Below are 16,946 nucleotides of genomic sequence, written 5' to 3' on the forward strand. Positions count from 1 at the left end.
TCATCACTGTCTGGATGAAGAAATTTCTCCTCATCTCAAACTTAAATGACCTACCCAATTTTCCTGGACCGTGACCCCTGGTTCTGGGCTTCCCAGTCATTGGGAACATCTTCCTGCATTTAGTCCTGTTAGAATTTCATAGGTTTCTGTGAGATCTCCTTCATTCCTCTCCTAACCAATCCAGTCTGTCTTTATACATCAGTCCTGCCATCCCAGGAATCAGGTTGGTAAACTTTTCTTGCACTCCCTCCATAGCTAGAACATCCTGCTTCAGAGAAGGAGACCAAAACTTCACCCAATATTCCTGGTGTGGTCTCACCAAGGCTCTGTACATTTGCAGCATGACATCCCTGCCACTTTTAAGCAATTCTTTTCACTGTGAAGACCAGCATACCATTTGTCTTCTTGTCTGCCTGCTACAACTGGGAAGCCCACCTCGTAATTCCTCACATTATGATATCCTTATCACATCTCTGTTATGATGCTAACCTGTTTTCCCTCTCAGTTGGAGGAAGAGCGCCTCATCTTCCGCCTAGGGTTGGAGGAAGAGCGCCTCATCTTCCGCCTAGGAACCCTCCAACCACAAGGGATGAACTCGGATTTCACCAGTTTCCTCATTTCCCCTCCCCCCACCTTGTCTCAGTCAAATCCATCGAATTCAGCACCGCCTTCCTAACCTGCAATCTTCTCCCTGACCTCTCCGCCCCCACCCCAGTCTGACCCATCATCCTCACCTTGACCTCTTTCCACCTATCACATTTCCGACGCCCCTCCCCCAAGTCCCTCTTCCCTACCTTTTATCTTAGCCTGCTGGACAAACTTTCCTCATTCCTGAAGAAGGGCTCATGCCCAAAACGTCGATTCTCCTGTTCCCTGGATGCTGCCTGACCTGCTGCGCTTTTCCAGCAACACATTTTCAGCTCTGATCTCCAGCATCTGCAGTCCTCACTTTCTCCTCCTTCCCTCTCAGTTAATCTGGTAAATATGTACTTCACCATACTGTCTTAGCCACTTTAAAGAAGAGAGTGCAGAACAAGACAGAGTGACGAACTAGACCAAGGGGCAAGTCTCAGATTATTAACATGCTGGCAGTGCAGAACGAAGCACTAAAGATAAGCTGAGCCCACAATGCCGTCAGCATTGACAAATTTGGTTGACTGATCGGCAGATTCAAATAACTGATTTGAAATTAGGCATCCTTTTCATCTCCTGAATCATTATCATCAACTAATTATGTACCTGTTCAGATTTCCTAATCACCATGACTAAATCTACACACTTGCTCTTTTCTCCAGGGCCAGCACACAAAGAACAAACTTTCTTGGAATATCCCCAACCCCCATCCCCAGAACAATTTACCCCTCCTAAAAATGTTTAGCCACACTCAGAGACTGGCACATTGAGTAGATGCCCTGGTCAGTGAGGTGGACTGGCAAGGGGTGAGTCTCCAACCACAAGTCAGCAGCAAGCAGACAGGGCAACCAAGGTCAATACACACTGAGGATGCAACCCTCTGTTCAGTGAGCTATAATGGTCTGCTCTGGGAGTAGCTGTGAGATGGAAAATAATGGGAACACAAGAACAGACAGGTATTTGCAGTCATGTCAGGTGCTCTGGAAGGTAGTAGTCAAATGACTGGAAGGTACTTTTTAAAAGTGCCTTGCCATGACTAAGGTGATGCTGATTCAGTGATTCACATTGCATTCTGTTAATGCCTCAGCCACAGTGACCAGTTGGCTACATGGTATCTATTAGAATTGAAAGGGCAAGCAATTTTACTTACAAATGGGCAAAATCAGACTTGATAGCATTGCTGAACCTGAGAAAAAGAAATAAAACATTACGTTGAGCACATCAAATGCTTAAAAGTGACACAGTGAACTCCTTTGATACAACAGACATAACAGATAGGTTACATACTACTGGTATCTTATGGCCACAGTGCCTTATTTCATCATGTTACAAGGACAAACCTGTTATTGGATATGAAATAAACCATTACTTTAAACTTTGAAGTGAGTACCAGAGATCCTGTTAGCCAATGAGGTGGCACTAAATGAAATTAATCTCTCTGTATGTACAGCCAGTCAAACTTATCATAATGTGGAAGAGGTAGGTTCAATCAAGGCATTCAACATGGCAATATATATTTCTTTAATTTGCAGTAATGTATAGGGTCATGGGGAAGGGTCAGAGAATAGTGTTAAGTTTGAAGTTTGGGAGAAGATTTGTAACTCAGGTGCCCGTGGTTGTGGTTCTGTTCGCTGAGCTGGGAATTTGTGTTGCAGACGTTTCGTCCCCTGTCTAGGTGACATTCTCAGTTCTTGGGAGCCTCCTGTGAAGCGCTTCTGTGATCTTTCCTCTGGCATTTATAGTGGTTTGAATCTGCCACTTCCGGTTGTAAGTTCCAGCTGTCCGCTGCAGTGGCCGGTATATTGGGTCCAGGTCGATGTGCTTATTGATTGAATCTGTGGATGAGTGCCATGCTTCTAGGAATTCCCTGCTGTTCTCTGTTTGGCTTGTCCTATAATAGTAGTGTTGTCCCAGTCGAACTCATGTTGCTTGTCATCTGAGTGTGTGGCTACTAAGGATAGCTGGTCATGTCGTTTCGTGGCTAGTTGGTGTTTATGGATGTGGATTGTTAGCTGTCTTCCTGTTTCCTCTTATGTCCGGAGGAAAGATCACAGAAGCGCTTCACAGGAGGCTCCCAAGCACTGAGGATGTCACCTAGACAGGGGACGAAACGTCTGCAACACAAATTCCCAGCTCGGTGAACAGAACCACAACAACGAGCACCCGCGCTACAAATCTTCTCCCAAACTTTGAACTTAACACTATTCTCTGACCCTTCCCCATGACCCTATACATTACTGCAAATTAAAGAAATATATATTGCCATGTTCCACAATAGTGTTAAGTCATGTTGATTGTTAGAAGGGCTGGCCAGCACAATGGGCGAAGAATCACCTTCTGCATAGAACATAGAACATGACAACGCAGTACAGGCCCTTCGACCCTCGATGTTGTGCCACCCTGTGAAACCAATCTGGAGCCCATCTCAGCTACACTATTCCATTCTCGCCATATGCGTATCCAACGACCATTTAAGTGCCCATACAATTGGCGAGTCTACAGCTGTTGCAGGCAGTGCGTATCACACCCCTATTACTCTCTGAGAAAAGAAGCTATCTCTGACATCTGTCCAATATCTATACCCCTCAATTTAAAGCTAGGCCTCCTCGTGCTAGCCGTCACCATCCTAGGAAAAAGGCTCTCCCTGTCCACCCAAACTAACCCTCTGATGATCTTATATGCCTCAATTAAGTCACCTCTCAACCTTCTCTCTAATGAAAGCAGCCTCACGTCCCTCAACCTTTCCTCATAAGATCTTCCCTCCATACCAGGCAACATTCTAGTAAATCTCCTCTGAACCCTTTCCAAAGCTTCCACATTCCTCCTATAATACGGTGACCAGAACTGCATGTAATACTCCAAATGCGGCCGCACCTGAGTTTCATATAGCTGTAGCATGACCTCATGCTGCAATTCTGTGATGGTCAGTATGGAGAATGTCTCAGGCCAAAATTGACATTTATCTGTCTTAGTTACTTCGTCAGTAGCCTGTGCATATTCTTGTCGACCATGGAATATCACCTACTATTAAACTCTGCCTGATTTTAACATGAAATGTCAAATTGAACAAAATTTGAAATGATGGGTGTTCCAATTGCATAACTTTTCTGTCGTGTGGTTTAGATTTCATTCACTCTGAGAACTCTGCTGTGATGTTCTGACATTACTGAAATTGAATTGTTTCACTTATGAGGGTTGTGAAGTTGTTGCAAATGCCTAATTGCCTGATTCATACATCTTCACAAGATTCACAAGTTTAGAATGACAACTCCTGATTTGACGGACTGTCAGATAATCTTTAGGGAATTAGAAATCAGAGGGTGGACCATGCTTATTTGCTCAAGTTAAAATGGGAAGTGTTGGGAGCTCAACAATCAACAACATGATTTCTGGAGCTATCTCAATAATCTGGGAAACAGACCCTTTGGTCCAACCAGTCCATGCCTCCTTTAATCCCACACTAAACCATATCCCTACAAATATTGCTAAATCATGCATTTATTTAAACATCTTTCAAATGGTGTAATTATGCCACAATCTACCACTTTCTCTGGAGGTTTATTGCACACATAAACCACTCTCTGTGCAAAACAAATTGCCCCTCATGACTTTTTAAAATCTTTCTCTGCTCACTTTAAAAATATGCCGCTAGTCTTGAAATCCCCCATTCTAAGGAAAAGATGGCTGCCATTCACCTCATGATTTTATAAACGTCTATAAGGTCACTCCTCAACCTCCTGCACTCTAGTCAAAAAAGTCCCAGCTTTTCCAGCCTTTCTTTATGACTCAAATCCTCTACTCCCTGCAACATCCTGGAAAATCTCTCCTGAATTATCTCCAGCTTAATAATATTCTTCCAATAACCGGGTGACCAGAACTGGACATAGTACTCCAGACAAGGCCTCACCAATGTTTTGTACAACCTCAACATGACGTCCCAACTCCTATACACAATGGTCTGAACAATAAAGGCAAGCATATTAACCACTCTATCCAGCTGTGACGTAAATTTCAAAGAGTTTTGTACCTGAACCCCTGGGTCCCTCTGTTCCACAACACTACCCAAGGCTACTTTTAATTTATAAGCCCTGCTCTTGTTTGTTTTACAAAATTACAATACCTCACGTTCAATCAAATTAAACTCCATCTTCCATACTTCAGCCCATTGACCTGATTGATCAACATCTCTTTGTAATCTTAGATAATCTTCTTCACTGTCCACTGTGCCACCAATTTTAGTGCCATCCACAAACTTACTAACCATATCTTCCCAGCACCGACCCCTATGGAACCCCTCTTGTCACAGGGCTCTAGTCTGAAAAAAATTCCTTTAGCATCTCTCTCTGTCTCTTGCTGTTAAGCCAAATCTGTATTCAATTGGCAAGCTCACCCTGAATCCTATGCGACCTAACTTCACTCATTACCCTCCTGTGTGGAACCTTGTCAAAAGATTTTCAAAAGTCCATTAAACAATTTCTCCTGTGCAGCTCTTATCAACCTTCTTGGATACCTCCTCAAAAACTCAACCAAAGTATGACATGATTTCCCTCGCACACAGCCATGCGAACTATCCCTAATCACTCCTTGTCTTTCCAAATGAATATAAATCCTGTTTTTTAAAATCCCTTCTAACAACTTACCCACCACCAAAGTCAGACTCACAGATTTATAGTTCCAGGGCTTCTCCTTCCATCCCTTTGTAAACAAAGGCATAACATTGGCCACCCTACAGTCCTTTGGCATCCATAGTTATAGATGTGTTGCTGGAAAAGCGCAGCAGGTCAGGCAGCATCCAAGGAACAGGAGAATCGACATTTCGGGCATAAGCCCTTCTTCAGGCACATTTTCAGCTCTGATCTCTAGCATCTGCAGCCCTCACTTTCTCATAGTTGAGGCAAATGTTTCTGCAAGAGGCCTTAAAGTTTCCATTGTAACTTTCTACAACATCCTGGGATACACCAGATTAGATCCCGGAGATTTATCCACATTTTATTCACATTTTCAAAGACCTCCAACACTTTCTGTTCTGCAATGTGAACTGCTTCCAAAAATCAATATTTATTTCCCTAAGTTCTTTAGCCTCTTTTCTTTTCTCAACAGTAAAAACTGACATGAAATAGTCATTTAATATCTCTTCCATTTCTTGAAGTTCAACTCAAAGACATCCTCTTTGAACTTTAAGGGACCCTACTTTCTCTCTAGTTGCTCTCTTTGGATTATCCTTAACCTTATTGTCAAGGCTATCTCGTATGATCTCCCTTTTAAGAATGCCCCTACACTGTTTACACTTGTTCAAGAGATTTATTTGAACTCAGTTGTCTTTACCTATTACAGAGGAACCTTGATTATCTAAATGACACAGGCAGGGAGTATTTTGTTCAGATAATCGAATGTTTAGATAATCAAATGTTTGGATAATTGAATGCTGGCTAACACAGTTTAGCCAAGCATTGGGACCCTGCGATCTTGTTCAGATAATCTGAAATTTAGATAATCGACATTTGGATAATCGAAGTTTCTCTGTATATTTTTTTTTGCTTGACGAGAATCTCAATATCTTTATTCATCCATGTACCCTTATCTTACCAGCCTTACCTTTCACGCTAACAGGAATATAATCATTCACATGGTTTCTCAGATCAAAGGGAAGCTTCAGAGTTGGAAATAATAATTTTAAATTTCTCAGTAGATAATCCCATGTGTGCCACATTGTTATGGAAATTGGCATTGTAGGAAATATTTTCCTGCAGAAACTTTGCAGAAAGCTTTCATTTTCAAAAGGAGATTTAAAGGACCATAGGGGCTCCACTAATTCCAATTGATCGGCAGCATTCCTTGAGCTGACTGACCATCCAATTACCTGATCAAATAATGGTTCAAGAAGAGATGCAGTTTGGTGGGAGAGAGAGATTTGAACATTTGTTGATGGGAATGTGGGCAATAATTTCTTGCCCATCCCAACTATATGTTTAACTAATATTAACCAGTGTGTAATACAAAGGACAGAAACAAACATCTTTCATATTTAGTGTAATTATGTTTTTTAATGCTCTGACTTGAGTAGGTAATTATCATAAGGTGGAAGTGAAACCAGGGTAAATCTTGAATCACGACAGAAATGAGGCAATTCTCATTATCATACGATGAATTACAGCCATTACCAGCTTCCTTAAAGAAAACTTCCTCATTTGTAATTACTTTATAAAATACAGAAATATTGCTCGAACACACATTTGATCATTTTACTCATTAAGTCCACTGGGTATCAGAAAGGGAAATAGTCATGAAAGGAGATATATTTGAAAGAACTTACCTAAGAAACTTGTTCCAATGAAAGGTCCAAATGAATAGGGTCATTGTGATACACAAAAAGTAAAGTTGGCATTCCGTCTTTCCCAATTCTAGAAACAACACAAGAAATATAATTCTTTATGCCTTCATCCTATTATTATGTGGCTTGCAACTGGAATCAGAGCTGAAAATGTGTTGCTGGAAAAGCGCAGCAGGTCAGACAGCATCCAAGGAGCAGGAGAATCGACGTTTTGGGCATAAGCCCTTCTTCAGGAATGAGGAAAGTGTGTCCCAGAGGTGTTCTCTGAAACGAGAACACCTCTGGGACACCAGGACCAACCAATCCAACCACCCCGTGGCTCAACACTTCAACTCCCCCTCCCACTCCACCAAGGACACGCAGGTCCTTGGACTCCTCCATCACCAGACCATAGCAACACGACGGTTGGAGGAAGAGCGCCTCATCTTCCGCCTCGGAACCCTCCAACCACAAGGGATGAACTCAGATTTCTCTAGTTTCTTCATTCCCATCCCCCACCTTGTCTCAGTCAAATCCCTCAAACTCAGCACCGCCTTCCTAACCTGCAATCTTCTTCCTGACCTCTCCCCCCCCCCACCCCCACTCCGGCCAATCACCCTCACCTTGACCTCCTTTCACCTATCGCATTTCCAACGCCCCTCCCCCAAGTCCCTCCTCCCTACCTTTTATCTTAGCCTGCTGGACACACTTTCCTCATTCCTGAAGAAGGGCTTATGCCCGAAACGTCGATTCTCCTGCTCCTTGGATGCTGCCTGACCTGCTGCGCTTTTCCAGCAACACATTTTCAGCTCTGATCTCCAGCATCTGCAGTCCTCACTTTCTCCTTGCAACTGGAATCAGCCAATAAGCAAGAAACCACAATCTGTGGTGAAACCTGTCCCAAACTTTTGCCCATTTCACAGCACATTGATTGAAGCAAGCAGACATTTAGAATTTAGATGAAAATAGAAGATCTGTTTTAATTCTGAGTAAATTAAGATTCAAAATGAGAGCTTTTACATCTCACCAATCAATAGGAATAACAACATATAGCACCTATGATGTAATATAATGCCCCAAAGCTGCTTAGGAGTATTTTAGAGGCACATAGGGAATATTCGGCAAGATAACTGAATATTTGGTCAATGAAGTAAATTTTAAGGAGCTTCTGAAAGGAGGAAAAGGAGGAAGAGAAATGGAGAGATTTATGGAGGGACTTATAAAGCTGTGAGTTTCTGTCACTGAAGGCACAGTCATCAATGGTGCACTAATTAACATCAAGAATATTCAGGAGAGTAGAAGTGGCAAGGTTTCCGAAATAGTCATGGGCTAGAGGAGATTAATATAATTGGAGAGATGGTGTCAAGTGGAATTTGAAAATGAGAATCACAATTTTAAATTTGACACCGTTTCCAAACAGAGGCCAAGATGGTCAGTGATCACATGTGTGATAGATGGTAAATGATTCCTGTAGGTTAGAATTCAGGTACTAGAGATTTCAACAAGTTTATGGACTGCATTGGAACAATTAAATCGAGAGGTAACAAAGGTGTAACTGGGTGGTTCAATGGATGGACTAATTGATGGTTCAAAGACAGTATTAAAAGTGGTGTTAGGAAGCTCATCACAGGATCGATAATGACATTAAGGTTGCAAACTACCTTGTTTGATGCTCAGGCAGTTGTCATGAACAGGGGAGGCATCTGTCAGTCAGTACAGAGCTTTGGTTTTGTGAAAGTTTGTGATGGGAATCAAAGACAATGGCTTTACTCATTCCAATATTTAATCAGAAAAGATTCCTCTCACCTAGCATTGGATGTTGGACAAGAAATCAAAGAATTTAGCAATATTCAGGAGTTGAAAGAAGTGGTGGTCAAGTTGAGTTGAATGTCCCCGATGTGCTTATGAAAAGTAATCTTGGATTTTCAGTGATGGCACCAAGAGGCAAAATGTCGATGATAAAAAGGAAGACAGTCAGTGAAACAAGACACTAGAGGTTACATTGTCAATGTGGGAAGATATTCTGTTATGAATAATTCTCTAGTAACGGTTGAAAAGATAAGAATGAAAGAGAGTGCGTGCGGATCAACCCTACAGGTGAATATGGATTGAAAATAACAAATGCTGGAGATTACAGCAGGTCAGGCAGCAGCCATGGAGAGAGAGCAAACTAACATTTCAAATCTAGATGACTCTTCATCAGAGCTGAAGTGAAGCATAGAGGGGAGCAACATTTACATTATAGTTGGGGGCAGGCAGGCGAGCAGTGGTGAGTGTAGGGAGCTAGTGGAGAAATTGTTGATATTAAGTGATTGGAATGTGAGAATGGCAGAACAATGGTGAATATATAACTAGGGCGCACAGTTTACACAAAGGTCTCCCATTGATATCTGAGAGGAGGAAGGATTTCTTCTCTCAGAGGGTCGTTCTCTTCCAGAAAGCAATGGAACTGGGCCATTGAATATTTCAAGTCAGAAAAATTTCTGAGTTAGAAACATTTTTGAGTCAAAAGGAAGTCATGCTTAAGACCATAAAAATAGAAACAGGCTATTTAACCGAGCTTGCTCAGCCATCAAATAGGATCATGGCTGATCCGACACTCCTCATGTCCACTTTCCTACCTTTCCCTGGAATCCTTGATTCCCCAACTGATCAAGACTCTCTCTATCTCAGCATTAAACATACATAAGGACTCTGCCCTCACAGCTTTCGGTGGCAAGGAGTTCCAAAGACTCATAACCCTCTCAGAGAAGACCATGAGGGGAAACACCTCTCAGCAGTTCCTTCCTACAAATCGTTAATATATATTATAAACAGTTGTGGTTCCCGCTTTGATCCCTGTGGAACTTACTGGTTAGAGGTCACCAACATGAAAATTAGCTCCTTGTTACCACTCTCTGTTTCCTGTCCGATAGCCAATTCTCTATTCATGCCAATTTACTACCTCCAACACCGTGGGCTCTTACCTCATGACTTAACCTTTTGAGAGGTACCTTGTCAAACACGTTCTGATCCAAACATCTACTGGTTCCACACTATCCACACTGGTTGAGACTTCCTCGAAAGACTGGCATAAATTGGTTAAACTCAATTTCCCTTTCATGAAAACCCCAATGGGTTTCATGAACTCCTTACGGATACTCCGGTTTCCTCCCATGATCCAAAGATGTGCAGGTCAGGTGAATTAGCCATGCTAAATTGCCAAAAGTGTTCAGAGATATGTCAGTTAGGTGCATGAGTCAGGGGTAAATGTAGGGTATCAGGTTAGGGGAGGGCCGGTGTGGACTTGTTGGGCCAAAGGGCCTGTTTCCACAATGTAGGGATTCTATACTGACTCTGGTTGATTAGATTATAATTTTCCAAATGGTTTTCTATCACTACCTTAATAATTGACTCCAATATTTTTCTAACAATAGTGTAATGGGGGTTTGGCAGGAAAGTGGACCCGAGAACGCAATTAGATCAGTTCTGATCTTATTGAAAGGTGGTGTATACTCAGAGATACGAATGGCCTACTCCAGCTCCTGTTTCTTATGATAGATGTGAAAAAACTGAGGAATTCCTCTCATGATCTCATGCAACTGAGATGACTGACCTCCAATAACCGCTAATACCTTCCTTTGTGCCAATTAATTACCCCCAAATCTCATTGACTTCAGCTTAGCTTGAGCTTCTTGATACCACACTCAGTGAAAAAGCTTCATTAATATCAAGGACAGCCATTTTTGTTATGTAGTTTTCAAAATACATGTACCAATTGCACATAAGGATTAGGGAAGCAGTAAAGGGGCCCTTTATTTGAACCTAAGATTGTTTACAAATAGCATTAACTGGAAAATAAATATTGTTATTTATTTTGTTATTTAAGGACTTTAAGACCCTGGGGGAAATCTTGTGATGATGTCATGGAGTTGCCTCCTAACTGGGTATAAATAACACAATGTAGATGAATTTACGTTAGAGAGATGCAAGAAGCACATGCAGAGAATAGGACTTCATAAAATGTTAAGTCAAAACGTAAGAGTCCACAGTGTTAAAATTAGGGTATTGGCATAGATAGAATGAGAGGTGATCTTATTGATACTTATAGGATTCTTACAGGGCTTGACAGGGCAGATCTTATTGAATGGCGTAGCAGGCTTGAGGGGCTGAATGGCCTATTCCTGCTCCTTTTTCTAATGGTCTTAATAGTCTTAAAAGTATAACTGTAATATTAGAGCCTGATATATCTCCAATTACCATATATATCAGGACTAAGCATTAGTGGGCATTAAATAGAGATTTAAGCTTGAAGACAGCATTTGACATTGTCTTCTCTTCGATCAATTGATCTTGAATACAAATTCATGACTGTGGATATAAAAAAAAACACACTGCATATAAGCACACTGCACACTCACACTCTCTGGGAAGCTAGGGAGGTGATTGCTGGGCCTCTTGCTGAGATATTTGTATCATCGCTAGTCACAGGTAAGGTGCCAGAAGACTGGAGGTTGGCTAATGTGGTGCCACTGTTTAAGAAAGGTGGTAAGGACAAGCCAGGGAACTATAGACCAGTGAGCCTGACGTTGGTGGTTGGCAAGTTGTTGGAGGGAATCGTGAGGGACAGGATGTACATGTATTTGGAAAGGCAAGGACTGATTAGGGATAGTCAAGATGGCTTTGTGCGTGGGAAATCATGTCTCACAAACTTGATTGAGTTTTTTGAAAAAGTAACAAAGAGGATTGATGAGGGCAGAGTGGTGGACATGATCTATGTTGACTTCAGTAAGGCATTTGACAAGGTTCCCCATGGGAGACTGGTTAGCAAGGTTAGATCTCATGGAATACTGGGAGAACTCGTCATTTGGATACAGAACTGGCTTAAAGGTAGAAGACAGAGGGTGGTGGTGGAGGGTTGCTTTTCAGATTGGAGGCCTGCGGCCAGTAGAGTGCCATAAGGATCAGAGCTGAGTCCACTACTTTTCATCACTTATATAAATGATTTGGATGTGAGCATAAGAGGTATAGCTAGAAAGTTTGTAGGTGACACCAAAATTGGAGGTGTAGTGGACAGTGAAGAAAGTTACCTCAGATTACAATGGGATCTTGATCAGATTGGCCAATGGGCTGAGAAGTGACAGATGGAGTCTAATTTAGATAAACGCGAAGTGCTGCATTTTGGGAAAGCAAATCTTAGCAGGACTTATACACTTAATGGTAAGGTCCTAGGGAGTGTTGCTGAACAAAGAGACTTTGGAGAGCAGGTTCTTTGAAAATGGAGTCACATGCTTTCTTTTATTGGTCAGAATATTGAGTATAGGAGTAGGGAGGTCAGTTTGCGGCTATACAAGACATTAGTTAGGCCACTTTTGGAATATTGCGTGCAATTCTGGTCTTCTTCCTATAAGAAGGATGTTGTGAAACTTGCAAGGGTTCAGAAAAGATTTACAAGGATGTTGCCAGGTTGGGGGATTTGAGCTATAGGGAGAGGTTGAATAGGCTGGGGCTGTTTTCCCTGGACCGTCGGAGGCTGAGAGACGACCATATAGAGGTTTATAAAATCATGAGGGGCATGGATAGGATAAATAGATTAAGTCTCTTCCCTGGGGTGGAGAGGGGAAAGATATAAAAGAGACCTAAGGGCAACTTTATCATGCAAAGGGTAGTATGTGTATGGAATAAGCAATGCCAGAGGAAGAGATGGAGGCTAGTACAATTGCAAAATTAAAAGACATCTGGATAGGTCTATGAATAGGAAGGGTTTGGAGGGATATGGGCCAGGTGATTGGGTTGGGAAATCTGGTCGACATGGACAGGTTGGACCGAAGGGTCTGTCTCCATGCTGTACATCTTTATGACCCTATGATTCTATAAGGTGATGACATTGAACAGATCCACTAACTAAATCATTGTGGCCGTAGTGAGGATCAGGAATATATCTGAAATCATTTGGGCAAGATGAGAACTCCAAAAATAATTCTTCCAAAAATATCATTGGAACAGCTTTAAGACCAGCCAGCAGCCAGAAGATGCACAGAGCTGAACAACTGCTGTAAAACAAATGGGAGGGAGGAGGTTTGGAGACAGTCACTATCAGATAAAACAGCAAAGGTGGGGGTAAAGAAAGAGCGACAGATAGAGAGCAGTCACCAGATAAAACAATACAAGGAGAAGAGGAAAAAGTCAAAAATTTGTTTGTCTGGGAAAGCTGTGAGACAATTGATTGCTGAACAGCTGTTGGTTGCTGATAAGGCTCGTGGCTCAAAACCAGCAGTATCGAAAAACATTAATTTCTCAATGATCTTGGAGAAAGAAATAATTCATAGGCACAGGAGATGAAGCTGACTTTTGAGTAAAGTTGAAGAACTTCTACTTCCTACTATAGAAATATAGAATCCCTACAGTTCGGAAGCAGGCCATTTGACCAAACAAGTCCACAGTGCCCTCCTACCCTATCCCTGTAACCATGCATTTCCCATAGCCAATATCCCTACCCTGCACATCCTGGGACACTATGGGACAATCCACTGAACCTGTACATCTTTGGACAAATGTCCACTTTTTGATTAATAGTAAAAGAGTTGGATTAATGTAAGTTAAGGTCATTAAAGTCACAATCATATGGGTAAAAGTAACTTTAAAATATGACTGAATGTATAGTGCGTTAACCTAAGCAAGCAAAATATCTGTCCTTTGGTGTGTGGGGAGTTGTGGATGCTTTGCGACAATGATGAGCACATGTGCAGGAAGTGGTTGTACAAGTTTTAACTCCTGGTATCAGAATTTAACAGTGATTAGAATCACTGAGGTCCACCTGTGTGATCGAGAACTATACAGATAACAGGAGTCCTCCAAAGTCCTGCTCATTCACAGGTTTTCTGCACTGGATGTTGGTGAGGATGATGGTTCCTTGCATGAATGCAAAAAGAGCAGGTATGTAGCATCACAGGTTCGCTAGCCACACAACAGAGATGAAAGAGGAACAGAGGGATTGAATTGATTGGGTATTCTTTAGCTAGGGGAACAGACAGGCATTTTTGCAGCCATCAATATGAATCCAATAGGGTTTGTTGCCTCCCTGATATTAAGGTCAGAGATGTCACAGAATAGCTGCAGGTTATTTTTCAGATGGGTAAGTAGTCCAAGGTCATGGTTCACATTGGCACTAACAGCATGGATTGGAAGGGAGATGTGGTCCTGTTACTACCCAGAACTTAGGGTGCTGGGTAGGAAATTAGTGAGCAGGACCTATGAAGTAGTAACCTCCAGATTACACCCAGTGCATTATACAAGACAGCACAGGAACATGAGGATAAGTCATGTGAATGGATGGCGGGAAAGATGGTGAAGCCGGGAGGGCTTTAGATTTCTAGAACACTCGAGTGATTCTTGGAGAGATGGCAACTGCAAAAGTCAGACATTTGCATCTGAACAAATGGAACAGGCCATTCTGCTGGTTGGGGAAAGCAGAAACTAAGTCAGCACAGCTGTAGGCGCCAAGAGAGCAGATTAGAAAGTCTTAATCAACTGGGAGGAAGTGAGCACTGCAGATGCTGGAGACCAGAGTCAAAGCTCAGCCGGTCGGGCAGCATCGGAGGAGCAGGAGAATCAATGTTTTGGGCAAGAACCATTCTTTAGGAATGAGCCTCATTCCTGATGAAGAGCTTATGCCCGAAATGTCGATTCTCCTGCTCCTCAGATGCTGCCTGACCGGTTGTGCTTTCTCAGCACAACACCATTGATTAGAAAATATTACCAAGGTGCATAAAATTGCTCTGAGAGGCAGATAGCACTAAAGTAAAGAATAGTAACTTAATAGGTGGAATTGCAGTCAAGGAGAAAGAAATGGAGTCGAAATCAGGGTGGCATTGCATGTATGTAAATGCAGGGAGTGTTAGATTAGATTCCCTACAGTATGGAAACAGGCCCTTCGACCCAACAAGTCCACACCAACCCTCTGAAGAGCAACCCACCCAGACCCATTCCCCTACATTTACCCCTGACTAATGCACCTAACACTACGGGCAATTTATCATGGCCAATTCACCTGACCTGCACATTTTTGAACTATGGGAGGAAACTGTAGCACCCGGAGGAAACCCACACAGACACGGGGAGAATGTGCAAACTCCACACAGACAGTTGCCCGAGACAGGAATTGAACCCAGGTCCCTGGTGCTGTGAGGCAGCAGTGTTAACCACTGAGCTACCGTGCCAAGTATGATTAATTCAGTGATCTTAATTAAGATTGGGGAGTAAAAGGCACAGATTATCTTGTGGGGTAATAATGTTGACCTGGTTCAAGGAAGGACAAATTTGGGTCTTCAGAAAAGATTGGAAAACAATAAAAGGAGGAGATGTGGTTGTTTCCAATGAGGAGATTCATTAGAAATTTTGAGAAAGGGGCAGCACGGTGTCTCAGTGGTTAGCACTGCTGCCTGACAATATCAGGACCCAGGTTCAATTCCAGCCTCCAGTGACTATCTGTGTCGAGCTCCCCATTCTCTCTGTGTCTGCGTGGTGCTCCAGTTTCCTTCCACAATCCACAGATGTGCAGGCTAGGTGGATTGGCAATGCTAAATTGTCCCATAGTGTCCAGGGATGTGCAGTTGAGATGGGGAATGCAGGGATACAGGGTGAGAAAGCAAGTCTTGGTAACCATCGATAGTGACTGAGACTGAGAAGGCAGTAAAAGTAAACCAAACTACAAAAGATATCTTACAAGCCCAAGGCAAGCACAAACATTCAATGAAAATCCAATAACATGAATAGTTGATGATTACAAATTTTGGAATATGACATTCAGATTAAGGTTGGAATAATGTTAAATAAGGGAAGTATTCTGCACCTCAGAGTGTTAGGAATCAACTGACTGATATGACCCATGACAAGCATGGGTACAATGTGAAAGTGAGTACCCTGCAACTTCGTAAAGAATGGTGACCAAAGTGTGAGGATGATGGGAGTGACTATATGGATAACTGTTTAGTGTGTGCATGGAACAGCCTGGATAGGTCTGCAAATTGAGGGGAATTGAGACACACCCGATCTGTTAGAGGGCCATGGTCCAACTTGCAGTTAAATGATGTTGGACTTTCTCCTCCATGCAGAGAGGGGTTTAAATATATTTTGATGATCATCATAGATTCCTGTTCTAAATAAGTAGAAGCATTCCCCCACTGGAGGACTAAACTCTCAGCACCACACTAAAACATCAGGTATTTATAGGCGGGGGGAGCTCTGCAGAAGCTTTGACTCAGACCAAGGGACACATTTTAATGCACAGGTTATGCAACATGTAATGACCCTGTTCAGAGTAAAACAGAAATTCCACGCAGCATCTGCCAAGTGGAAGAGTAGAACGGATGAACACGGTCTATATGTATTCAACCAATCCATCAGCAGAAACCAATCCAGTTTGTGTGGGGTTAGTATGGTGACTGTGTATTATTGTACAAATAATCAAATTCTAGTGCATGTGGGGCCAGTTGTGTTCGAAGACATCTCTGTCTACAACTTAATACATTAAATTTTGATTCAATGGTGGCATTGGAAATAAGTCAATTTGTGCTAATGTACAGTGTCCTGGAGGAAAGGAAAGAGCCAGAGGAGGAAGGGTTATGGGAAGCACAGGTATTGTATAAAAATATTCATCATGAATTGGTCCCAGTAATTCTGAACCTTTCAATCATTCCATCAACATATCTTTATCTCACATTTACAAGGTAATGTTTAATCAAGAGGATTACAAAAATGCAAGGAATAAATGGAAATACACAAGTTTGATAGGAGGTTCTGCAGGTTTTTTTATTCATTCATTGGATGAGGGCATCACTGGCTAGGCAGCATCTATTGCCCAGAGGGCAGTTCAGAGTCAACCAGATTACTGTGGGTCTCGAGTCACATGTAGGCTAGACCAGATAAGGATGGCAGCTTCCTTCCTTAAAGGACATCAGTGAACCAGATTGTTTTTCTGACAATTGATTCATGGTCATCATTAAACTCCTAATTCCAAATAACT

General features: G+C 42.2%; 1 protein-coding gene across 1 annotated transcript in view; it reads right to left on the reverse strand.

Moving 5' to 3' along the window:
- Positions 1–16,946, reverse strand: part of LOC122540528 (CMP-N-acetylneuraminate-beta-galactosamide-alpha-2,3-sialyltransferase 4-like) — a 116,274-nt gene that overhangs the window by 77,142 nt on the left and 22,186 nt on the right. Inside the window, exons 3-4 of the mRNA XM_043676393.2 lie at positions 6,947–7,034; positions 1,784–1,819 (exon numbers count right to left, since the gene is read on the reverse strand). Of these exons, the coding sequence (XP_043532328.2) occupies positions 1,784–1,819; positions 6,947–7,034 (124 nt within the window). The remainder of the gene's footprint in view (positions 1–1,783; positions 1,820–6,946; positions 7,035–16,946) is intronic.

This window comes from Chiloscyllium plagiosum, unplaced genomic scaffold (genome assembly GCF_037043375.1).
Source record: "Chiloscyllium plagiosum isolate Xiang-an unplaced genomic scaffold, Cpla_swu_hap1 HiC_scaffold_29, whole genome shotgun sequence".
NCBI classification, from domain to species: Eukaryota; Metazoa; Chordata; class Chondrichthyes; order Orectolobiformes; family Hemiscylliidae; genus Chiloscyllium; species Chiloscyllium plagiosum.